Raw genomic sequence first — 27294 nt, 5'->3', positions numbered from 1 at the left:
ATGTCCATGTTTTATTAAATCGGGACCACCGTGCGGCGTGGCGTCCACCTCTAGTGTAGGTAGACCCATATTTTTATGCCTAAAAAGTTATTTAAAAAAATATAACTTTTTTATTAGGTGTAATAAATATCATCTGGGCTACACATTCCTATACGTAGAAGGGTTGATACAGAAACAGATTGATCCTCGTGTCAATTTAGCAAGGTTTCCTTTTATATGTTACTTATAATTATTTTATTGTGCATAATTTTAAGATCCCTTTCGTTAAAACATCTTGTGTTAAATTAAGTTTAGTTTTTTATGCTTAGTTTAAAATTTAATTATTTTGTTTTGATTCACAGTTCTCATGTACTCTCGTCGCAGAATATCAGTATCAATTACAGTTGAAGATCGCAGAAACTTATTAGAAGTTTCTCCCATTAGCCGTCGTCTTGATCGCGATTCATCCATCATGCAATATTAAGTTTGCTATCACAACGCGCCGAATTCAACTTTACTTTTATGAAAATGGAAAGATACCAACCATACATAAATATTTATGTATCACATCAACGCCCCGGGCGAATACGGTACCCGATTCTCATGGCAATGCCAAAAAGGATAAGGCAAGCTATTTTAAAAAAATTACAGGAACATCACAAAATGCAAGCTTTGCAGAGGGGACGCCCTGTACTAGTACATACTCGTACAGGAAAATCTACGTAAAGTATGTTGGCATATTTTTTTCCTTTTAAACAAATCCTTGATGGAATGGTAATGGATATCGACTTATGGTGCTTTTAAATCAGAAACTGATTATTTTCTTTTGTAAGTAGGTAACTCAATCTCAAGGTATAAATCACTTTCAATCGATCACTATGAACACAGCGGAACCAATTTTTCATATCAGTTTTATTTTCAGATTCAATTGCTTTCCATGGTTTGATAAGTTAATCAATTGAACTGTACTTGTCGTTGCGCAATATTGAAAAACCAATTACGTTTAAAACGACGAGCATTTACGTGTCGACTAGGTATACAATACGTTGCCCTAACCAAAACTGACACGCAACACGAACTTGCCCTAACAAAAACCTATTGGCTAGACTATACACGGCCAGTTCACACACTAAAACGTCCGTTTACTACGTAAATATTGACTTGGAAGTCTATATATACTTTCTTTCCAACGAGTCAGGTGAAAAATAAACTTCGGCTTCGATTGCAAACAAGAAATTAAAATAACGAAGGCAAATCGTCGAGTACGCTGTTTGCTTTACTTGCCATTGTTTACCATAATGTCTATCTGAATATTGAAGGTGGATATTTGTTTACAAGACCTGAGAATAAATTTAAGCCGTACAACTTGAACTCAACAGGGGCAATCGAGTGTTCAGATGATATTCTGTCTGAAGTGGAGCCCAGAACTAAATTCAATTAAATGATGGGTAGTCTAAGTACAGGCTGTTCACGAACTAGTGAATCAAATTACTACGGCTGCTACGGACGGTTTAAGATTGGCTAATGTCCTCCAACCAGATAGACTAAAACAAATTAAAAAATGGTCATTAATAAATTGAAATCCAAAAACTTACGATTTTTTAGTACGACGTTCAGATATACGTTTTTGACTAGTAACTTATGTATTGAGTTTAAAGCCCTCTTTTTCTGAAAGTACTTCTAAAACGATGAATTTAATTACGATTCCGTTAAACTTTCGCAAAACTAAAATTTTGGGATACTGTTTGCTGGTGCTCTCTGCTTATTGATGTTTCAATTTAAAAGTCATTTTAGAACGACAGCCGCAATGGCTAATAAATTAATTTCATTATTACGAGTATAATTAACTGTTTCCCTATTTCAAGTTACTTTGGATAACACAGTGGTGAGCGATGGTGGTTTCTCAGATCGGTCAAATTAACATCATTTTGCCCTATACGAGATGAATACAAGCTTATTATTCTCCATGATTATTCCCTTTTTTACCTAAGAGCACCTTTTTGAAATATTTCTCGCACACGTTTCATATCGTACTGAATTGATAAGAGGGACTTTTTACATATTTATGGCTGCTATCCCGGCCCTTATAATTGGGCACACCTGTGTCGTGATATTCCTGATATTGAGTGCTATACAAACGATCTGATAGAAAAAGTATATATTATTCGTTATGTAACTAAACGAGGCAGTGGGCTAATTCAAATGCATTTGTCGAGAGTAGAAATCGTCTGTCAAATAATTTTCTAGTAATCAATTTTGAACTGATTGTCAAGGTAATACAGTTGAAAATTGAATATCAAAGCCAGACTACGCCTAATGTCAGATCAGCCGATGGTAGATGCCAAATTTCCAATATCGCGTACGAAGACGGAGAACTTTGTCAATATAGTGGTACATAAGGGTCATAATTAGTGGATGCCGACGATTTTCGCGCTGTCATCTCAACGACTGCCCACCCTTGTCGTTAGAGCAGTCGACTGGATAGAAAGCATGGAATTAACATGGTGATTGATAAACTAGGTGCAAATAAGCATAGGTATTTTATAACCACAGAATGCTTTTTGCTTAAATTTGAAAATACAGGATATTGTTCTGCGTCCATACATCGTTCGCCCCAAGACCCCCAAGCAATGAAATAATGATTTTTATATGTGAAATTACTTAACGATTGTCACCTTATACTCCACTAGCTTTTCGCTCGCGGCTTCGCGCGCGTGGCCTACATTAGGTACCTACATATTTTACGGAACCCTATTATTTTCCAAAATAAAATTTAGCCTGTTACTCGTGGATAATGTAGCTTTCGAATGGTGAAAGAATTTAATAAAAACGGTCCAATAGTTTTTGAGTCTATTCATTACAACCAAACAAACAAAGTTTTCCTCTTTATAATATTAGTGTAGATACTTAAAGCACGGATAAGCGGGAGATTCGTTACAATAGGAAAAATGCTTCAGATTTTGAGGTTATTAGCATAACAGAAGTACATTTCCATTTTCTATCTTCTATAGGTACTTATAATAAATCTGTAGAGAGGTCAACTCTGTACATGAAATATATTTTCAAAATAACTATCAGGGGGTGATACTGATGCCAAAAATGCAATCAGTAAAATTTTTGTCTGTCTGTCTGTCTGTATGTTCCTTATAGAAACAAAAACTACTCGACGGATTTTAACGAAACTTGGTACAATTATTCTTCATACTCCTGGGCAGGTTATAGTATACTTAGGAATTCCCACGGGAACAGGAATTAGCGGGAAAATCCTTTTGTATGAAAAATCTAAACCGCTTAAGTTAGACGCTTTAAATTTCGCACGTAGGTACTTTAGTAAACTAATTCCCACGGGAACTGGAATTCGTGGGAAAATCCCTTTGTATGAAAAATCTAAACCGCTTTAGTTAGACGCTTGAAATTTGACATGTAGGTATCTTAATAAACTTAAAGCTTAGTTACAACAGGATATTGCAAAATTCCCACGTGAACGGGAAAAAACATTTGAACGAAAAAATCTAAACCGCGTAAGATAGATGAAGGGGGTAAAACGGGATCCACGCGTACGAAGTCGCGGGCGGCCGCTAGTTGCTAATAAAACTATTTATTGTCAAGAATTATATGTATAATAATTCGAATTCCCGTTCCCGTGGGAATTAGTTTACTAAAGTACCTACGTGCGAAATTTAAAGCGTCTAACTTAAGCGGTTTAGATTTTTCATACAAAAGGATTTTCCCGCTAATTCCTGTTCCCGTGAGAATTCCTAAGTATACTATAACCTGCCCAGGAGTATGAAGAATAATTGTACCAAGTTTCGTTAAAATCCGTCGAGTAGTTTTTGTTTCTATAAGGAACATACAGACGGACAGACAGACAGACAAAAATTTTACTGATTGCATTTTTGGCATCAGTATCACCCCCTGATAGTTATTTTGAAAATTATATTTCATGTACAGAATTGACCTCTCTACAGATTTATTATAAGTAGGTATAGATATGTAGGAGAGACGTCTTAATTACACTTTAAATCGTAGATCGATAAAGAACCCCTTTGTCAAACCGTATGAATAGCAGCAAATAGAACTTTGCGTATTGGAAAAATAGGAATGCCTACGGAAAAGCCAAACATTTTTTAAAAAGAAGTTAATATATTTTACTTACATTTAAATCCAAAAATATCTTTATTCCGACCCAGGGGTAAGTAGGCAGTTATGTAGGTATAAATGAAAATACGTATGTAGGTACTTATTATTTATTAATGGTCATGTTCTACATTTTCTATTAAATATGGGCCCAATACATCAATGATGTCGCCATCACAACAAAGTACCATAAATGGTTTAACGAGATTCCGATATTTGTATAGGGAATAAGTTTTTTTTTTGGTATGCATAATTGCTACTTTTTTGCACATAAATGTATGTATATACCATCCATGATGACAATAGCCTTTCTTTGTGGTAAATCGTTTCCTGGCTTCCCGAAAAGAGACTGGAACATAAAGGTTTCTTTGGGCTACTTCCTCTCTACTAATATGTTGTAACCCTAAATGTGCTGGTACAAAATGTTCCTCCATCATACTGCGTGCTTTCATTACATATTTTGTAAGAGTACTCCTTGAAATGCCAAGTAATGTAGCTATTCTGTCATCTGAATCACCGGTCCTCAGCTTCATTAAATAAGCACCAACTGTAGTAATTCATGCTCTCTGATAGTATCTATGGCAAAGAAGATCTGAAGGACGAATCTGAAAATAAAATAAAACATCAGATTCACAGTTCAACAATAAGAAGAGCAATATTTATATAGGATTAACGACTTTTGTGTGTAACGGAATAGTAAGATGAGTGATGAAAGATAATTTATGATTTGAACGCTGAATGATGAGGAATGATTGGTCTATGGAGGAAACGAAAGGGATGAATGAGGAACGAGGATTGAGAGTGAGAATAGTGGTAGTTTAAAAGAGTAGTCTGTTGTTATGCAGGAAGTATAAATAAAACTTTACTGAGTTTATTTGGCTCAGGGAATTTTTAACTGGCTTTATAATAGTAAAAATTATGTTTAATATTATGTAAGTAATAATATTGCAATATTTTAATAATATAAGTCTATTTTTATTATACAGGGTGGAAACGATAAGTGATCTATAACACTTTTAATATTGTGTGGCTGGCATACATTTAGTATGGAGGCTGAAAACATTGAATTTTCGGATAGATCCAGTTAATTCTGTAACTATTTACTGATACCGTTAGAAAGAGCTCGTGAAGCACTTTCAGGATGAGTAACTAGTTTTTCGATATCTTGTGTAGTTTAGAAATAATCGAGTGAGATCACTTATCGTTTCCACCCTGTATAACCTGTATGGATGAGAGTAGTGGCAGATTGAAAGCAATGGAAGGAGTTGAAGGATGGGAAGGCTGATTCGGAAAAAACCTTTTTTATTATTATAATAAACCGGCATAATTATTTTTATGTATTATAAAACTGGCAGGGCTCTTACCTCTCTGGGTTGAATCCAATTTCGAACAATGTTTAATATATCTTGATTATTCTCTGTATCCAAACAATGACTTCAAGTTCGAAATAATGAACAACCACATCCAACACAAACTTGTTGGTGACCTACCGGGGCACCGGTTGGCATATCTGGAGAGTCTTGTGAAGTAGGTGTGGTATCTCTTTGCAATAATGAGTGACAAGCCCCACAGATGTAGTCATTTGCAGTAACCTGTTTAAAAATAATAATAATTAGAAATAAGTTTAAAAAATTATCAGTTTTTTAATGTCCCGCACTTAAATTATTTTATTTTAGTATTAATTTACAGAAACCAATAACTTTACAAGAATTAGACTGATTGTATAGCCAATAACATTTTATTAAATAAGGACTTTAGCGTGCATTACCTCTAATGGAGTTAGTCGTTCCACAATTATGTTCCTGATGTTAATATGATGTTGAGTGTTAGTTCTCAGGGACATGAGCTGATGTGAACGTGTTCTAGGCTCTAGTGTTCTACTGCAAAGCACACATTTTCTGCTAAGATTTGAAGTAGATGCATTTGTGTTGTATCTTGGGCTTGGGTCCAACATGTTGTGCATATAAGATCATGAGCTGTAACCTGTAAAAATAAATAGATTCATTGCATGCCATGCCACACATACTCCTGTGCGTTGAATAAATTGAGCCGCAAACCATAAAAAAAATGATAATTCAATATTATGTGCTGTTAGTAGAATTTTGGGTCAGAGGGTAGGGTTAAACAGCTTTAGTAAATAAGCATTGTTGTTATAATAATTAATTATGACGTGTTACAAACTTAGTTACAAAAAATAATAATCTAGGTAGTAGTCTTAGTTCCAAAAAACAAAACAAAACAAGCTTTCATTGAGAGCAGGGAGATAGTGTCAAAGTAAATAATTCCTTAGATTTACACCAAAACCAGCTGGATTGTCAACATAATTGTTGTTTCGCTCATGCCTCCATTGCGCTGTACCATCGACTAGTTTCTTACAATCGAATCGGGCCTGGCTGTCCACACTGTCCAGGGTTGAACCACAGATAATAGCGGAACATTCATTTCAAGACAACCCGCCATGAGAATGGCAATTCAGAAGTTTGGCAAGGCTAGTACTTATTCATAAGATTGCAGAGCAAAATGTAGGTACTTACCGATCGAGGTGCTGCCCATTGTTGTGTATAATTAAGTTGCTCATTTTCTAACACCATAGAACCACCAGCCGAGCCTTGGCCGAGCCACACAAAAACAGTAAATCCCAGGCTGAGTATGTCGTTATTGCAATCAATCAGAGTCCGTTTCAATAGCCAAGTTTGTAGTTAATAAAGTTCCGAAAATAAAAGCTAAAACACAAACGAATCACAAAGAAGGATCAAGCAAGACAGCAACAGCAACACAGCAAGAGTGAGTGAGAGAGAAAAGGTGATGCGAGTGAATGACAATTTGACTAACAAATAGGGATGTCCATTTAGAATAGACATAATCGATTAAATTGATCGTTTTTGAAAAATTTTATTTTTAAACATTGTGTTGCTATAAATATTTATTTTATTTATTTAATAGGACAACCAACAAGACATACACTGGAAGACAATCAATATTTACAACGTATTTAACTTAATCTAAGTGCTGCCTTAATTATAGGTTGCCACGGCATGCAATAGTGGACTTATACATAAACAGTGTCTACACTTAAAGAAAAGAGTAAATATGTAAATGTAGGTAAATAAATGTGATTAAATATACATAAAATGTAATAATCCACTGAAGCGCTGCGGGCGCGGCGGATCTGCGCCCGTCTAAAGGTCTAATGATTAGACTCTAGTCTAATCGATCATACCATTATTTACTTAAATCGAATTAAAAAAGCGCATCTCTGTCTCTGCTCTGTCAATATGTCGGTGACTTTGATTTCGTTTAAATACTTTTAAAATATTTTTTCGAACTGCAACTTGTCCGATAGGTTTGGACACTTGCAAGTAAATAAATAAAATATACATAAAATTATGGTACATACTAAGTCTTTGAAAATCTTAGGGCGATTTTTATCAATGTCCTTTGTCTGCTCGATTGCATTGATGGTAAGGAGCAATGGTATTATCTATAATATCATTGGTAAGGAGGGACTGTTCTAAATACATATTATGATAGTTGAGATGGTTGAGAATATTTCCGGGTCGATCGCTTCCACCTTCGGCCTAGATAGTACCTACCTACCTACTTATACGCCAAACTATCTTATGATTGTTATGCATTGTTAAGTAGGGTTATAATACCTAATTATCGCACCTTTAAATTTAAACCGTTACTAAACGAAATGATGAAATTTTGCAGGAGAGCCAAAATAAGAAAAAAGTCAATGTTTTTTTTCAATACAGTCAAAGGAAATATTATTTTAAGGCTTCTTAATGAGTTATATGATAGATATGTGCTAACGCTATGTTATGTGATTTACAAAAATAAAATATTTTATGTATAGTATTATTTATTTTGATTTATATAATTATAGTAACACTTTACCATTTACTATTTTTTCATTTTTAAATAAATTACTATTCAAATTGCAGTCCAAATAATGTTACTATATTGAAAACTATTTAAATTTCAATGATAATGGTGATATTATTATACATTTAAATTTTATATCATAGAGTAGGTATTTGTGATTATGTTACAATATTAAAAAAATAACAAACATTCGAAATCAACAATATTTTATTACAAATTAAAGATATCCATACAAGCATTTAGCCTAGTTATTTATTAATCAGTCTTAAGACTTTTTGTACCTTTAAATCATAGGAAGTATAACTGATAACGAATAAGAAAAAAACACACCTAGCAATTACAAAAAATACATAAAAAATGTATTAAACTCAAGTAACAATCTCAGCATTATTTCCCTACCCTCGAAAGGTTGTTCACATACCTACCTTAAATCACTTAAATAATAAAAATAATGAACAATATTTTGTGGCCACTGCTCAGAATGGATGTAAGGTTGAGTCTCGTGGTACTAAAGAGCTCCTCCTCATAGACATAACCATTAGCCAACAAGTTCGGCGGAGCAGGAAAGCTCTCTCTGCTGCCTGGATTGACTATAAGAAGGCCTATGATTCGGTGCCTCAATCATGGCGGGAGAGGATCTTAGAGTTGTATAAGGTAGATGCAATGAGATCCTTTTTACGCTCATGCTCATGCATGGGGCAGTGGACTACAGTCCTTCGGCAGCCAGGTGGTGGTGAGAGGTCTCCTGATCCATTGAACTTCATAAGGATTGAGCGAGGCATTTCCAGGGTGACAGTTTGAGTCCCTTGTGGTTCTGCCTAGCACTGAATCCTCTTCGCACTCTGTTAAAGGATTCAGGGCTTAGTTATCAGCTACGAAGAGGGGGTGAGGTCATTAGTCACCTGCTCTACATGGATGATCTCAAGTTGTTCGCAACAAAACGACAAGACCTGGTGAAGTTGCTAAAAACCACACAGGTATTTAGCAACGCCATCAGGATGGAGTTTGGTGTAGACAAGTGTGCGGTCTTACATTTAGACCGGGAAAAGTTGTGAATTCTCCGAATTTACAACTTTCTGAGACAATGACACTCAAATCTCTGTCCGAAACTGAGACCTATAAGTATCTTGGTATGTCAGAATCGTTAGGTATATCGGTAGAAGACATAAAAAAATCGGTGAAAGAACGCTTTTGTAGCCGACTGACAAAAGTTCTTAATAGCCTTTTGTCTGGCGGCAACAAAGCAAGAGCTTTCAACGGTTGGGTGATGCCTCTACTAATATACTCCTTCGGCATACTAAGATGGACTCTGACTGACTGAGCTTAACGCCCTGGATAGGAAGGTATGTCAGCAGCTCACACAACATCGCATGTTACATCCGCGCTCATCTGTAATGAGACTGTATATTCCACAGAAGTGGGGAGGTCGAAGCTTTTTAAATGCCAAGAACCTCCACAACCGTGAAGTGTGCAGTCTCAGGGATTATTTCCTTACCAATGAGTGCGGAATGCATCGTGATGTTGCGGCAGTTGACAAAAGCCTCACGCCGTTCTCCTTCGCGAACGAGAACTGGCGCAAGCCGCGGATCGGAATGACGTATCGGATTTGCATCTTGTGTAAAATTATAGTTAAAATTATATTAAGTTCGTCCATAGATGTTTGCTTGGGTTCTTCGAAACATGAGGAATCTTTTTCAGCGTCCACAGCTTCCATAATGCGAGCCAAACGTGGGTTCCGGAAATACGACATCACCTGGAGCAAATAAATGCTTTTAATCTATATTTTATTATAGACTAAAAAAAATGTTTCACTATTGTAACTAGGCATACCTATCATAAAATTTACTCATTGCTTATTGAAAAACTGTAATTAACGAAATAGGCACCCTTTAGTGATAAATATTATTAGATAAGTACCTAAAAAAATAAAGGCAAACTGTGACTATACCAACTGTTACCGTTTACCAAAGAAGTTTTATAATGAATTGTTAATTTTTTTTAAACGAAAACTGTGTTTAAACATATAGTCACACTTTACTCATTAAAAAAACTAAACAACTTACCTTTTTTGTGACGAACGGCCGTTACTATCCAAATAATCACACTATGAATTTAAACTTTCGTCATCACTCCGCAACAAACACGTTCTTACTTGCATAGACCCGTTATTGTATTTAGCGAGCCGTTCAAAGTTTGGCTTAGTAACGTTATGCTTTAACGCTAGATGGCGTTAGAAGGCAATTTTGAAGAAGTGGTCTATTTTATCTTGTAGTTTACGTGTCCTTTAGTAAGATGGCATTGATAACTCATTTTTGCGAAAAATTCGTTTAGTAACGGTTTAACTTTAAAGGTGCGTTATGATTGTTATGCATTGTAAGTAGGGTTATAAATAATTATAATTTACATAAGCAGCAGGTCGGTTATTTTTATTTAGGCAAATGTAATATTTTAAAAGACAATACGTACGATCAGATATTAAGATCAAAGATAAAGATTTCTGCTGTGAAAAAAAATATAAAACAGCTAACTTCTATATCAAGTTCCAACGTTGCTATACGTACCTACCTACTTAATGGGCCATTCTTAAATTTGTGCCAATTTTTTTTTAAAAATTAAAGATTTTTTTTTTAAACTTTTTGCGATGTGTATCGAAAGTATAAACCAAAAGCATACTTTTGATGTATATGGACAACCTTAAAGCCCTCGGAAAGGAAACAAAATAGCCTACGTAACCACGGCTGTGACACTGCATGACACGGATGTGACAGTTTTACATTTTTACTGTAAATAATAATATTAATGTTGTTAAATTTATATCATAATAGTTTAAATTGATTAACAATAAAATACACTAAATTCGTTTCATCAACAAAGGTGTTATTTGGTAATATGTACTTTTTTCTGAACATCCAAAAATTTAATTAAAATTGAGATCAAAAATACCGTCAGGTAGTTAATATATCTACTAGATAATAAAAAATAGACTTTTTATTATTGGCACTATCTGATCATGCTTCCGATATGCTATCTACATGGTTTTGATATGATAATATGCTTAACAAATTAGTAAATCTTAAACACAGTAGGTACCTAATTGAGTATCAAATGAGATTTCTGTAGGATTCACATAACAGTTGGTTTTGACAACTTAAACATGTTTCATAGTCACCGTACCACTAAAAATATGGTTAATAGCAATTCCTTTTAAAACAACTCCGACCACCTCTGCAGGGCCTTTACCGGGAGCTGTCTCAGTAAAATTTGATATTACTGCAGAAATGAGAAAGTGCAATAATTTTTCCTTCGTAGCATCTAGAAAATCATACTAGCGAAAAATAAGTACACTTACTAAAAGGCTACTCCTAAAAATTGCACAATACACAAAATCATTTAGCAGAACAACAAAAACTATTAAAATAATAAAAATAGAATGTCACAACCACGCGTTGTAACGTCACGACCATGTACTTAAATAGTTTGCGGTAGTGACACATTTTTAATACCATGGCCGTGACAATTTGGAACGTGTCCGATATATCCAAAAAACTATCTGTGAATTAGCAGATCTTGTGCAATTATCTGAAACTACACTCGACATCAAATAAATCGCACCTCCCGCGACAAGCATTTTCAAACGTATGCTTCCCCACTTCCCACCAATATTGGCACCATTTGAAAGCCTAGTTCTAACCTTCATTTCATTAAAGGAAAGGTTTTTACCCCAAAAATGTGTCTTTAGAAGGCTCCAGAGTCACTTCTTAAAAAAATAGGTAGTTACGCTAGAGCCAACTTTTATGGCTATAAAACTGTTAAGTTGGGATTAATCGCTATCCATCTGTTAAAGAGGACACGTGAGATCATTATTTGGTTTTATAACCATAAAAATTGGTCTAATTGATCCCATAGGTGGGCCCAAAGTGAGGTATTTTTTCAAGTCACATTTATGGTATATGTTAATCATTTATTAAGAAATTAAATGTGTTTTTCTTTAAGGATATTTATTGGGCTTTCAAATAACACCAATATTGTTGGGGCACCATGATTGTGTCAGAAGAAAATCGTTAAAGTTCGCGTCGCGGAAGGTGCGGTTTATTTGATGTTGAGTATATAATGCATGAGGTACATAATTATGTTTTATACAATAGCGTGACATTGATACCTACCTTTAAAAACCGTACACGGGATGGACGTGTTATGGTTGTCCCTTTTTTCAAATAAATAGGAAATAATTTTTTGCGGCTCACTCACTACGTTCAGCCATTTGCAAATCTAATAAGATGACAATGTTACTGTTCTAAAAAAACTTAGCAAGGGATGTTAATATCAAAGATAGTTTTTTACCGAGTTACGCATATTTAAAGTGGCGCACGTGGTTGTGACACAAAAACTGCTCACACAATGTTTGGTGTTCAAAATCAAAAATGGTAATTATTATTGATATAAATGTTTAACAGTCTTATATAACATGTATTAATCTTGCATAATTACTGTAATATTTATCAAAATAACATAACATCTATTCAGAAAAAAATATTGTATGTCCAAATCCGGGAATCTCACACTACACGGTCCGTGACATTTTGGACTTGTAACTTTTTTTTAATATTCTTCTAATAGTTTTATGATTTATTTATTTATTTATTTGAACACCAACAAGGTTACATTGAGGCTTCACAAAAGTAACTATAAAAAATGACACTTGTTAAATGCAAACTTAATTATAGGTGAAAACATCATGCGTTAGAGACTAAAGCAACAGCAATTAGGGATTAAAAACTAAAAATACTTATTTAATATGGTGTAAAGAAGTCCCTATGCTTGTTCAAATCGGTGAGATTTGTCCAAGCATGTGGACTTGTATTTACGTAAACTAAGGAAAAAAATATCAACATTAACATTATTGGACCTAGACAGGGCATTGTATTGATTAAACATTCTATTTAAAGGGGAAAACAGACCTAGATTTGATTTGGAGCTCCTGGTCGCAAACAAGTTGTATCGGGATATCCTAGGCAACTTATAGGGAACGTTTAGATTAACTTTTGAGAGCAGGTTAGGGCAGTCAAAAGCACCGTTGACCAATTTGTATAAAAACGTATTATCAAGCACACAGCGGCGTTCCTGAAGAGTATTTAACTTGAAGTAACGTAATCTATCTTGATAGTGGGGTAATTTTTTTGATAAAAATGATATTGGGCCTAGTTAATAGAGGTATTTTACTAAGTAAATTAATATACAGTGCACTGATTTTCTTTAAAAACATATGCTATTCTTACATCTCACACAAAAATGCGTAAGAATAAGAATGGCCCTAATGCTACTGGATTATACGTTCATAGCTCAGAAGTTTAGTCCTTTTTCAGCAGTGTTTAGTAAGAATATTATTACAAATGGGCTTTTAGGGATTTTGTTCACATGGAATAAACGACAAAGTTCTTAGTTACTTATCCAATAGGTAGTAGTGACATATATGTAGAAAACAGGAACTTAGATGCCAACGAAAGAAAATAGGCTATCAAATGTTGTTTTGGGGACTTACCTTTATAAAAATATCACATTTAAAAATTCATACCATTTGTTGTTATTTAAAAAACAATGTCAATTTTGACGATTAACTGAAAGTCTATTATCTATGAATATAGTAGCGATATATGGTATCCAGCGGCAATGGCAGTGCAAAATTTTGACAATGACTGTAGTTATCATACTTCGAGTTTGTCCATGGAGACGGCAAAAGTCCTTTAGTTGGCCATAAAGTAAACTTAACGGAAAATGTTACTTAATTGATACCGAGGCGCAACCTGGAAGCATTGCTAAGTGTGCTCCTCGTTACTGGTTCATCGTTCGTCATCGTCATTGTTCGTAAAAACCGGGTCGCGGCAGGCAAATAATAAAATTAGTCTTATGTCTTCTCCCTTATTAACTTCGATGGATAAATAGCTAAACCTCCTTGCGCGTAACTGACGTTTGTTGGAAAACCGATTTTTTCAGGCCATCGGATTTTAATTTCAAAAGTCATTGACCAATCCCAGTTCATATAATAACTATTATGACGTTTTCTATTGGCCAAAAGATTTAACTCTCTAAAAATCCGCGTGCAACCATATCCTGCTTAAATATTGTGCACTTTATTCAGCACAGATTAAACAAGCTAAATGACAAATAGAATAGATTGAAATGACAGATTGCACTTGAATTACCCTACAGTCGTATTTTAAGAATATTAACTTTGAAACTCACTAATACTTACACAAAATAACTTATTAAACTTTGAATGTCGGGGTAACTTTGAACAAATCTCAGAAAACAAATTAACTTTTTCATCGTTAATGTTTCAGACGGAGAAAAGTTGCGAGAAATAGATCGCTAACGCAAAGGTCTTCAGTAAAATGAAATCTGAGTGTTGATACCTTTCTTTTTCGCAGTCTTAAAGAAGCTCCTGCAAGAGTACTTTGGCTGTGCAACTTTTACTTTAATACCGCTTTTCAGTAATGCGATCAGGAGGTTCATATTCAAATTCAAATCCAAAACAAATTATAGTGGTGTTTTTTATTATTATTGGTGGATAGGTTTTATTATTATAATAAAAATTTAAAATATTGATGTTTTATGCCGCATATTGAGACCATCCTATATAAATCAAAACCTGAAAGGCTATGTTCACCAGTAGACGTTCTATGGCTGAAATGATGATGAAGATGATGATGAAAGGTATCTCCTGTTGTCTTAATAAAGTTTTTTGTTAAAAGTGAGGTCTCGCAACATTTTACTTTACAACGATCTACTATAGAACACATTTACGGAACGTGTAAACTGCAAGTTAAAAGCAATTTCCGTATGTGATATGGACAGCATAATTAGAGTGCAAGGGATGAAAGAAGGGAGAGAATTGGAGAAAGGCGTTACAGAGATGAGTACATACGGAACCCTCAGGCACATATTATGGACATGTTAAATTAGTTTGATAGACGAATATCAGCGACGATCCAAGAATATTCCCAATTTCATAGGCTACTTCTAATCCCGGGACTACAGTTCCAGGACTTGCCAAGAAAATGCGCATGTGTAATTGCATATAAAATATAAAGACGTGTGTTAGGTATACTGTCTACAGAAAAAAGTATTTTTATAAAAATGCTTGTTAGATATTCTTGAGTAAAAATTGCAGGATTCTAAAAGAATAAATATAGGGAAGTAACCTAGTAATTTTGTTCAATAGTCTACACAATTTATAACGTAAGTAGAAGTTGTATTCCAAAGGCACATTTCACAATTGCTGTATTCTATAAATGCACGAGTGTTGTCATAAATTATAGCAACAGTTCATAATAATAATCATTTGAATAAGAAATTAAGATAGCTGCCATTAAAAGGGGTGAATACTAAGAAAGGTATGGTCGATAAACATAGGTTCATAATAGTCGTAGACTATATTAGTCAGTAAAAATAGACGTAGACCTAACTACAGTATAGCGTGGTATTTAAATGTATTTTATTAAAGGACGAATAAACTTTAAACGGTTGTGGGTAATTATAAGCGGAGCGTATGGTAACCGGATTATTTTGTGCATCGATATTGTAGATCGCTGCACGATGTTATTCCCGTATCGGTTGTGCCAAAATGAAGCGGCGCTTAATAAATTGACAAATTGGCATGTTCGCAGCGCCGCAGGCAGGTGGGAAAATGCTTTACTATAGTGGCCCGAATATCACCAAATGTATACTTTAATATAGTAAAGCTGAAAAGTTTGTTAGTTTGGTTGAACGCGCTAATCTCAGGCACTACCAATTCGATTTGATAAATTTTATTTTTGTGTTGGACATTCCATTCATCGAGGAAGATTAAAGGCTACATGACGACCAATAGGAGCGGAACATCAATGAAAAATGTTGCAAAAACGGGGAAAAATATTCAAACCTTTTTCACGTGTACCTAATCGTTGGCACAGTTAAAAGACTAATCGCAACTTCGTTGCGCAATTTAGAAGGCACCAGTTAAACGTTCTTTTTTAGACGTGAGCAAAATGTATATTTTGTTATTGTTAGTGTTATACGACATATAAAAAGATAATGTTGTTTATGAAGCCCAAGTGTTCCAAGTACCTGCTTATCACATCGATTAAAATGTATGCTCGTGTTGACTACCTACTCTGCGTCCTAAGCAGAATTTGTTTGTATTATCATGAGTCATTATTGTTGTGTTTATACACAACTTAACGACTGCATGCACCTCGCTTTGAAGATTTCTGAGATGCAATAAATAGCGAAACCAAAATGGTAGGTTTTATGCTTTCCAGGACTGTCCTTCTCTAAAGATCCCGAATAAAAACTAAAAACTCATAAAACTCATTTATTTTTGCAAATAGGCTTTTAAAAAGCACTTTTACACGTCCCAGTATTAATCCTACCACTGCTTCGGGACAATAAATGGGCCAGTGCTGAGAAGAAGCAGCGCAAGAAAGTCAGTCACTATTTATTTTAATTAATATTAAATCATAATCCAAGTCACATGATTTAGTAAAAAGTGTTTAATCCTTTATCTTGTTTTGGCTACTTTCAGGGAGTAAGTATAATCGCACGTTTTGGCGACTGAATCAATTGCATAAATTGTTTTAGTGACTCCCTAGGTGAAATCGCGACATTATAAAAGCGGATTTGGCGATTTAAATTCTGCATTGCATGCATCATGGCTACTCTCAGACGTCGCAGAGTTGTATTGAATATCTACGTCGTGCGTTTTGATGCAGACTGCATTAATTTTGTATCATTTACATTACGTGTGATTCTCAAAAGTGGATTGCGATATCCTCATCGCACGTTTTGGCAATTGTGCATCGTTTATGTCGTTTAAAGACCCAGAATTAAGATTATATTTTAGACCTATTGCGCGTTCTGGCGACGTAAATTTTTAGTAACTCTCAGGGCTGGATTGCGATACCATAATCGCACGTTTTGGCGATTCTTCAAATTGTGCATGGCTTGCATCGTATTTTAGTGACTCCTAGGGTTGAATCGTTATAATCATATCGTGCGTTTTTGCAACTGCATGAATTGAGCATCGCTTGCATTTTAATGACACGCAGGGTTTGATTTCTATATCTAAATCGCAGACGTTTTGGCAACCGCTACAACTGACGTTAATGTATGCAATAATGGAATGTGGTTAAAATAACCCAGGTTGGTATTTGTTCGTTTCAATTATATTAAGAGCTAATCCATGGTTCATCGATGTTAAAAATAGCATGACTGCAATGGCTCGTATGTATTGTTAAGTTTTGATTGTCAATTCAGTTAAAGCAAACACAAAAAACTCGAACTCATGCGCCTGTATTAGTATAGTTTGACACAGTAGGCAGCGACGACTACAATGTCGCGTAGCATAGGTCAATTCAATTAATTACTTTATTATTTTTACACATTAACGGTATCGTTAAACAGCATTGTGGAACTCGTGATACACGTAGGTAGAGTAATAATTCCTGCTGATGTTTTCCTCGTATTTTCCAAGTTATAATTAGCGTCTATAGAACTGAGACAACAACTGATAGGTAAAAAATTGAGACAAAGTAATTTGTAGGTATGTTAAGAATATCATTTATGTACGTTCGATTTTTGTACTTGAACTCTGATCACGCAATCCGTAGGTACTGATAAGCCGGTCTCAGTTTCGCGAAATTGAGACGGCGACGCGATTTCACGTCGAATTTGAACATCTTAGTAGAAGATGGCTCTCGTTCAAAGTGTATTGCTTTAAAACTTGATCGCTGCACTTACTGTGATAAGACGAGTTTTAAAACTGGGCGTTCAAGATTATATTTATTAAAATGATCTTTGTCTCAAGGTCGCGCGCAAATTGCGATGGGTTTATTGATACGTGTCCTAAGGTTTTTATTTTTAGATTAATGTTGCTGTTCCAGATCACCTTGTGTTGAAAATTTTACTACTAACTTCAAATTTAAACCAAGACAAAAGAAAAGTTGGATATTTGTTTTAATATGGAACAAATTAGGTACCTTGTGATGAATTAAGTGTAACTTAAATCGGGGACTATTAAACTATTTAGTTTAATAATCCCTATATGGCAATTTAGCCAATGTTTTTCAATTCCATAAGTGAAGATCAAATAATAACGATTCTGCTGACTATAAAAGCAACGTATTAGCGTTATTATTAGCAACATGTCATTCGTGAATAAATAATTTTTATTTTAGTGTTATTTCTTTAAAAACGGATAAGAAAGAAATATTGATGTAGGTAGAAAGACAGCTAGCAAAATCACTCTTTTAAGTGCGACCGCTCTCGCACGAAATGCGAGCCCCGACATAGGTCCTGTCCTATGACGCTACCGGCAAATATTTATTTAAGAGAGGGCTCTGGCTGGGAGCGTTGGCTTTACTAATTTGGTTTGCGAGAATACATTGCACGAGCATTTTTAGCATTCTGTTGCGAACCGAATAGTTTAGGGAACACAAGAATCCACACTATGTCTTTAGTAATTCAGGAGCTGGAAGAAGCGTATTTCGAACCACGAATAACGCAACGAATTCACAGCGATCGCCTAAGGACGATCGCGAGCAATGTTCGGTTCGCTGTGGAACAAGGTTTTGAACGCTGATACCTACTAGATGCATTTTGAATGCTGATAGTAGATACATTTCAACTGCGGATGACGAAGAGGCTTCCGTGGTATGCCCTATATGACTGAGTGAGCGGAGAACTAACAGCGAACGTTTACGTGCAGACGCGAGCCATGTTCGGTTCGCTGGAGAACTTTGATTACTATTGGCAACTTGGGGATTCCTACTACTGGGCATTAATGTATCGTCTAGGCATATACTTAGGTAGGTACTCATTTTGTACAGTCCGCAAATTTATTTTCGCCAGTTAACTAGCAAAGTCTAAACAATTAACTGTTATGTTTGTAACAAATGCGTTTGCGCAAAGAATGCTCGCAAACTTTAAGGCTAATGTTTTTATCGAGTAGCGATTTTAGGCTGTTAACCTTCACCTTTTATAAACGTTATAAGTGCAATGAGGAAGCATTTTAAATTCAATTTTTTCCTCAAGTAGGTAATTAATCAAAATAAATTAATTAGGAGGTAAGATTTATTTTATCACAAATTGTTTGTGCGGGTAATTTTGATTGCTTTACAAAGGTTATCGCGCATTTTCATGGGAGCTGCACTGTGTAGGGAAAAAGTGTGAAGTCCCTCTTAGAAGAAAAATAGTTTACATTTAAATTGTTCATTTGTGATATTTGTTCTTCATTATTTTATAGTATTAGGATAGAAGAATTCAAACCCTTTTGAAATGTATTGTTTTTTATAACATGACCATTTTGGATTAAAATGGTACTCTTGCAATTATGAGTGTTTACTGACCTGTATCATCAAAAACAATAAGAAAAACGGCTATGTAATTTTTATAGCTGTTATGATTTTTTATTTTATCATACAGTAAAATGTCTTTTGTATCAATAAAGTATTATATAAAGGGGGACTGAATGATGGGTCCCCGATGTATTTTACAATGTAAAACTAGTCTTACCTGTTTTCTGAATCGAAGGGGACGTGGCATAATAGCAGTATGCCCCAAATGCCACGACAAAGAACAGCAGGGCCAGCAGCCGGGTGGAGAACGGCCTGCAACGGGGCAAGCGGGTCCTCATCGCGGACTCTGTGAAACAAAACACTGTGTTAAAACAAAAAAAAACAATATTCATTGTTCAATGTACAGAACTTTTAACTTAATCTCTTTTACTATCGTACAGTTTTTAATTTCAGTTTTAATAATAACATAAAATTCAAAATGTTATTATTTAAATTTTAAAAACTGACTGTTACTAACATTTAATTTTTTTTATTGCAATTTCTAACTTGGTTTTGAATAGGGTGTCAAAAAAACCTAATCAATAACAAATCCAATGAAGATCAAATTAATCTCTTTATCTCTCTTCTTAAATAGATTTATAAATATTAAGATACTATGAAAATCCGTCATCAATACTACGTACCGAAAGAAGATAAAATGAGTACGAACAAAAAGAAATCAAATAGGTATAACCAATGTAAACACTACCTACACTCCCCACCTACATCTTGCGTTGTTTTTCTAACCTATCGAAAATCTTACTCGAAGTATATTTCACTCTCAATAGACTAAATAAAAGAATATGACCCTAATAATATCTGCATTCAATTCATTAGCAACTTTTTTAGCTAAGATATAATTTATAATGTCCTAAAAACGTACGAAACAATGTGTAAAGTAGCCAAAAACATATTAAGTTAGTTGTTGTCATTAATTAATAGCAAGTTATTAATAATAGAAATACATAAAAAGTTATTCTCAAGACTGCCAAATATGTAGGTATCGCGTAAAAAGTATTTTTCAAAACTTAAACTAGTAAGTAGTAAACAAGTAAACAAATTAGGAAATCCTGCGTACGGCATATAATTTTAATACTTACGTTTTATTTAATATTCAAGAGACAAAAATGATCACATTTTATTTTAATTTTCATACATAGTTTCAGCGGAGTTCTATTACGAATTTTATATTTAATACAGAGAGCACGATTAACTAGTAACGTACGACACGACCGTTCCGGACGCGGAGTGTACAAGACTATAAAAAATACCGATTGGTTGGCATGCCACTGCAGGGATACCAACTAAGAAAATTCGGTTTTTCTACCATTTCAATTATTTTGACATGAAAATAATGTGTTAGAAGGCAAAGAAATTGATACTAAATTTCATGTTAATTGATACACATTTGTTTAGTTAATAATAAAGGCCTTGTCTGGATAAAAAGTTCAATACAACATTATGAATATTTTTAGTAGTAATTTTGTTTTTTGGCACTAGCAACACCATTACGTTCAGAAATTAAAGAGGTTTAGTCACAGATTTAGTAATGTAAAGTAAAATTGTTGATTAAATAAAATTAAATAATGTAACAAAAAATTTGAAAGATTTATTTCTTATCTTTTTTAAATAGCACGATGAAAAATCGCCTTAAAGCTGCTTAGAGGTTCATGAAAACTTTCATTTCAGAACGTCATCGATTGGTGTTGCCGTTATAAGAAAATGTTTTCGTTAGTTAGTTTCTTTTCAGGTTTCGGAGATCTCTTGATTTTATTTTATTTATCTTAAATCTTATCAACCATTCATTTATTTTTCATATTCAGTTCATTTATGGTTGAATCTCCACTCATTTATTCTATACTAGCGGCCGCCCGCGACTTCGTACGCGTGGATCCCGTTTTGCCCCCTTCAACTATCTTACGCGGTTTAGATTTTTTCATACAAATGTTTTTTCCCGCTAACTCCGGTTCCCGTGGGAATTTTGCAATATCCTGTTGTAACTAAGCTTTAAGTTTACTAAGGGACCTGCATGCCAAATTTCAAGCGTCTAACTTTAACGGTTTAGATTTTTCATACAAAAGGATTTTCCCGGTAATTCCCGTTTCCGTGGAAATTTCGGGAATTCCTTTCTTAGTGCACCTCTACGGTACCTAAGCTACGTCCCTTACAAATTTCAAGTGCCTACGTTTAGCCGTTTAGGCTGTGCGTTGATATGTCAGTGAGTCAGTCATACAAAAGGATTTTCCCGCCAATTCCCGTTCTCGTGGGAATTTTGCAATATCCTGTTGTAACTAACTAAGCTTTAAGTTTACTAAGGTACCTGCATGCCAAATTTCAAGCGTCTATCTTATGCGGTTTAGATTTTTTCATACAAATGTTATTTCCCGCTAACTCCCGTTCCCGTGAGAATTTTGCAATATTCTGTTGTAAATAAGCTTTAAGTTTACTAAGGTACCTACAAGCCAAATTTCAAGCGTCTAACTTAAGCGGTTTAGATTTTTCATACAAAAGGATTTTCCCGCTAATTCCTGTTCCCGTGGGAATTCCTAAGTATACTATAACCTGCCCATGAGTATGAAGAATGATTGTACCAAGTTTCGTTAAAATCCGTCGAGTAGTTTTTGTTTCTATAAGGAACATACAGACAGACAGACAAAAATTTTACTGATTACATTTTTGGCATCAGTATCGATCACTAATCACCCCATGATAGTTATTTTGAAAATATATTTCATGTATAGAATTGACCTCTCTACAGATTTATTATAAGTATAGATTTTATTTATTTTTGTCTTGTTTGTGATTAACTAACTGAGAATAATTTTACTGATGAGTTTCTATAAGGAAAATCAGAACAGAAATAGTAAGATAAATAGTGAAAAGATTATGTTATTAAAATGACTTAACTGTTTGCTTATTATAACCTAATAAAAATAGTACCTACATGATCTAACCAAAAAATTACGATGCGTTTCAGGTTTGATGTTTCAAATAATTTTTGATGTGGGTACAGCGGCTAATGTAATTCGTAGCGTAGATATTCATTGCAACAAAATCTAAACACAGGTTAAATAACTAAAAATGAAGAAAACGAATTTAAAAGCGTAATTTTTTTAAACAATATACTGGCAGCACTAGAAATGACAGTTTGACAATCGGTTTTACACCAATGTCATTCATCTCAAATCTGCCTGTTGTTTACTTACTGTGTGTACCCGCAAAAAAAATATCATGAGAAATTAGGTAGGATCTTAATTATTAGGGTACTAAAAATAGTTTTATTCATGGTTTCAATCAATCATTGATTTCAATATCTTAGAAATCCGCCATCGATGTACTTACTTCGCGCGGCATCAAGCATAGTTCTCTCTCTTTCATTCACCCTAGGACATAGTGGTTCTCAAACGGTTGCTGATTTTCGGAGAAACCTCTCTATGGCTATTTTGTTTAATAGTAGGGAATTTAGTGCAATGATTTGTATGGAGACCCCTCCACTTTGGTATAGAAGGCTCATTTTTGCACCAGTTGTTCTTTGGGTGCTCCTGAGTAGATTTCCGTCGGTAGACATCGGGAGCCCCCCCTGTGGTAGCAGGGGGAGGGGGGTTAAGTTTCCTTCTGCCGCGCTTCACTTTAAGGCCCATATCTTTAAAACTATGGGTATTAGGGCAAGTGTGGTGTCATTTTCGGATAATTAAAGGATGGCGAATTCATTTCTCGAACAAACTTTTTGCCTTTTCATACAAAAAAATAGAAATATTGAGTAAAAATCACAAAAACCAAAAAGTATTTTTTTAAATAAACGTCGTTTACTTTTAAACAATTGGAGATAATCTAATAAAAAAAATATGTCCTGAAAGCTACATTTATCAGGATTATAAATATATACATTGTATGGTACTTTTTTCGAAAAAAGTAGGTGAAAAAAAATTTTTCTTCAGGACACAGCGGGCGAATTCTAATGCGCGTCGGAAGAAACTATTTATTTTATCCATGAATTCATACTATTTGGTTCATAAGCAAGTAAAGGTTATTATTTTAGAATTTATTTAGAGTTTCTGGCACATCATGCTACCATGATTTGTATTTTTTCTTCAATCAATTTTGAACTCTATGTGTAAGTCATAAGGTTGAAAATAGTTTAAATACATTTTATTATTGAAAATATCATAAGAAGAAAGCAAGCACTAAATAAAGAACTTGAATTTGTCTAAACGTCTAATGATTATTATTAGTATTTTAATTAACATTTTTATTTCTACATACTATTGTACCAGTGACTTAAAGGAAAGGTAAGTGTGAGGAAAGTGAGGATTGATAATTATTATCATAGTACGGGAGATTATTTTTAGCACAAAGGCTACGGCTGTGACCATTATAATTATGTAGTTGTTTTTTCAGACAGCACCAGCTTCTGCACTACTTCTTGCACTAACATCTCATCTTTTCCAGGCAAGCTTCGGCAGCTACGGGTAATTGGTCCATGTAGACTCCATGTTGCTATCGATTCTGGTCCACCCCCAACCAGTCAGGTAAAGGGAAGCCTGAGTCGGTTGCTTGCAACTGACCCTATACGCGAACCCCTTGAACCAACTAAATTTTAAATAACTTAAAAAAATCATAAGGACATAATTACTGCCCTTGATATACTGATACAAAACTGCCTAGGTTGGTGGGCACTTACAGCACTCGTTCATAGTCAAGCATGTAGTAATAGTAGGAGGTACTTACTTGATCTAAAACAATACCAGTGGACTGAAAAAAACAGTGGATTGAGCTAATATAAGTGGATAGATATTGAACAAGGGACAACTAGAAAAGAGGACCAAAATCACAACAAAACAGCCTAATCTGTTTTACTGACAGCTCCAAGCCAAGATAGCCTGACCTTGGGAACGGGACCGGGAGTCTACTGTAAACACTACGAACACAGTGAACGTTTAAGGAGGTTTGCTACAGTATTTCAAGCTGAATTCTACGCTATAATTTATTATGTGTGCACTAAAAACAGGGGTGTAAAAACGCAATATTTACATCCTGGGCCACAGCCAAGCAGCACTCAAACAAAGCCATCGCCCCAGTAAAGGTTGAGTCTAGAATTATTCTAGATGCAATCTTAAAGATGAACAAACTGAAGGCATGACAAAGTGTCCCTGATGTGGGGTACCTGGACATACAAGGATGGAATGCAAGGAGAGAGCCGACAGTCTAGCCAGACAAGGGTCAGAGACGATACCTATTGGGTCAGAACTGATAGTACCTTTATCTAAAAGCATAGGTACCTTATGGCCATAGAGCCATATCCAAGAAGCACAGGGCTGAATGGGAAAGCTCCAACGATATAAGCCTCTCCAAATCATTCCTAAAGGGAAATACAGGGTCATGGAAAACTTATCAAAGGTAAGCCCAAGCAATTACAGGTACGCAAATTCGGCATTATGAAACGAACCACATGTCCCACAAAATGGGCCTAACAACAGAAGCTCTCGAGCATGTGGAATACATGTGGGGTCCATGAAACACTTAATACTGTAAGGATGGGTCTGCTTGGGTCAGCATATCCGGCATCAGAAGACTATTAGGTGGCTTTCACTCAGACGCTTAATTCACCTAACTAATGGATAGGATTTTTTTGGATGACAGGGAATAAAAAAGGGAGAATAAAGATCCTAATGGGTCGCTGTGGACTACGTTTAGGTGTGGCCATACATAAGATAACCCATACAGTTTTGTATCAGCATTGGCTACTGGCCGTATATCAAAGGGTTCGCGTATAGGATCAGTTGCAAGTAACCGACTCAGTCTTCCCTTTAGGCGACTGGTTGGGGGTGGACCAGAGTCGATAGCAACATGGAGGCTACATACATGGACCAATTGACCAGCTGCCGAAGCTTGCCTGGAAAAGGTGAGATGCTAGTGCAAGAAGTAGTACAGAAGCTGGTGATGTCTGAAAAAACAACTATAATGGTCACAGCCGTAGCCTTTGTGCTAAAAATAATCTCCCGTACTATGATAATATCAATCCTCACTTTCCTCACACTTACCTTTCCTTTAAGTCACTAGTACAATAGTATGTAGAAATAAAAATGTTAATTAAAATACTAATAATAATCATTAGACGTTTAGACAAATTCAAGTTCTTTATTTAGTGCTTGCTTTCTTCTTATGATATTTTCAATAATAAAATGTATTTAAACTATTTTCAACCTTATGACTTACACATAGAGTTCAAAATTAATTGAAGAAAAAATACAAATCATGGTAGCATGATGTGCCAGAAACTCTAAATAAATTCTAAAATAATAATCTTTACTTGCTTATGAACCAAATAGTATGAATTCATGGATAAAATAAATAGTTTCTTCCGACGCGCATTAGAATTCGCCCGCTGTCTCCTGAAGAAAAATTTTTTTTCACCTACTTTTTTCGAAAAAAGTACCATACAATGTATATATTTATAATCCTGATAAATGTAGCTTTCAGGACATATTTTTTTTATTAGATTATCTCCAATTGTTTAAAAGTAAACGACGTTTATTTAAAAAAATACTTTTTGGTTTTTGTGATTTTTACTCAATATTTCTATTTTTTTGTATGAAAAGGCAAAAAGTTTGTTCTAGAAATAAATTCGCCATCCTTTAATTATCCCAAAATGACACCACACTTGCCCTAATACCCATAGTTTTGAAGATATGGGCCTTAAAGTGAAGCGCGGCAGAAGGAAACTTGCCCCCCCTCCCCCTGCTAACACAGGGGGGCTCCCGATGTCTACCGACGGAAATCTACTCAGGAGCACCCAAAGAACAACTGGTGCAAAAATGAGCCTTCTATACCAAAGTGGAGGGGTTCTTGCACTAAATTCCCTACTATAATATTAAATCAATACTGTAAAAATCGATATGATAGGTAGGATAATTAGGTTCAGCGGTTATTCAGGCAGGTGTGCAACCCACCCGCCCCGTGCCAACAGTATCACAAAATAGAAAAGTAGTTAGCAGTATTTCATTTAAAACAATTCAAGTTTCAATTCAAGCTAAATGATAGGATTAATTATAAAATTACCTACTCTACTCAGTGTCAGTGGATAAGTAGAGTAGTAAAAAGTTACTTATTATTATACCTTCTCTACCTACGAAAACTATTTCAACTTTCTTTTAAAGTTTGAGAACCGTATCATGGTCCTTGATGACGCACATCCTTGTGTCACCCACGTGAATAACAAAAGACGTAGATTTATTTTATGTATTTATTTAACCAATTTTTTATGATTTTAGATAATTTTCGAACTTTGTTTCATGAGTAGGCACTTAATCCTAAACCTAAACCATACTTACGAGACCTCAGATCATAGAAAGAGAATAGATAAATGAAGTCGCGCGTAACTACAACGAGAACCAGTGTCCCCACATTTCCCCCACCACAGCTCCCACACACACATTCAACTGTGTAAAAACAAAGCGACTGAGAGTCTACGACAACATGTGCAACCGGCTTAAAAGTGCTGTGATTGGCCAGAAGGCATGCCTTATGGCCAATCAATGGCCGCGTGACGTGACGCACACTTTGAAAACGCTAGTGAGAGAACAAAGATAAAATGGAGTCGACAAGATATCGATACTTTAAATCGCAAGAGGCAAGGCTCGAAACTGATTTCACAAAATGCTTATGTATGAAAACCTTTTTATTATTATACGTTATTATTAACTACTATCATGCATTTACTTTTTAATTATGGCGATCTGCGTACCGCATATGTTTATCAAAAATAATGCCTATATTAGGCTTTCAACTAGCTCTTATAGTAATTACATAGTTGACAGTTACTAATTACTTCTACTGTTATTTTTTTTTTGTAAAACCTTATAATCGCAAGTAACACATCATTTTTTTATTTAAAATTACAAAATAGAAAATTATAATTTAC

General features: G+C 34.8%; 1 protein-coding gene and 1 long non-coding RNA gene across 3 annotated transcripts in view; both read right to left on the bottom strand.

The window, feature by feature from the left end:
- The window catches only part of LOC135087157 (alpha-mannosidase 2), a 146468-nt gene extending 125853 nt beyond the window's left edge, over nucleotides 1-20615 (bottom strand). Inside the window, exons 1-2 of the mRNA XM_063981993.1 lie at nucleotides 20474-20615; nucleotides 19552-19680 (exon numbers count right to left, since the gene is read on the bottom strand). Of these exons, the coding sequence (XP_063838063.1) occupies nucleotides 19552-19672 (121 nt within the window). The 5' untranslated portion in view covers nucleotides 19673-19680; nucleotides 20474-20615. The remainder of the gene's footprint in view (nucleotides 1-19551; nucleotides 19681-20473) is intronic.
- Nucleotides 4234-6878, bottom strand: LOC135087189 (uncharacterized). Of its 2 annotated transcripts, XR_010260701.1 has the most exons (4): nucleotides 6651-6878; nucleotides 5885-6099; nucleotides 5481-5708; nucleotides 4234-4721 (listed from the first exon to the last, which is right to left on the bottom strand). It is a non-coding gene; the product is annotated as an uncharacterized LOC135087189 (long non-coding RNA). The 2 variants fall into 2 exon arrangements; XR_010260700.1 differs by lacking the exon at nucleotides 6651-6878 and having other exon boundaries at nucleotides 5885-6621.
- Nucleotides 20616-27294: the final 6679 nt, after the last annotated feature.

Source organism: Ostrinia nubilalis, chromosome Z (assembly GCF_963855985.1).
Source record: "Ostrinia nubilalis chromosome Z, ilOstNubi1.1, whole genome shotgun sequence".
NCBI lineage: Eukaryota > Metazoa > Arthropoda > Insecta > Lepidoptera > Crambidae > Ostrinia > Ostrinia nubilalis.
This window is presented reverse-complemented; position numbering and strand designations above follow the sequence as displayed.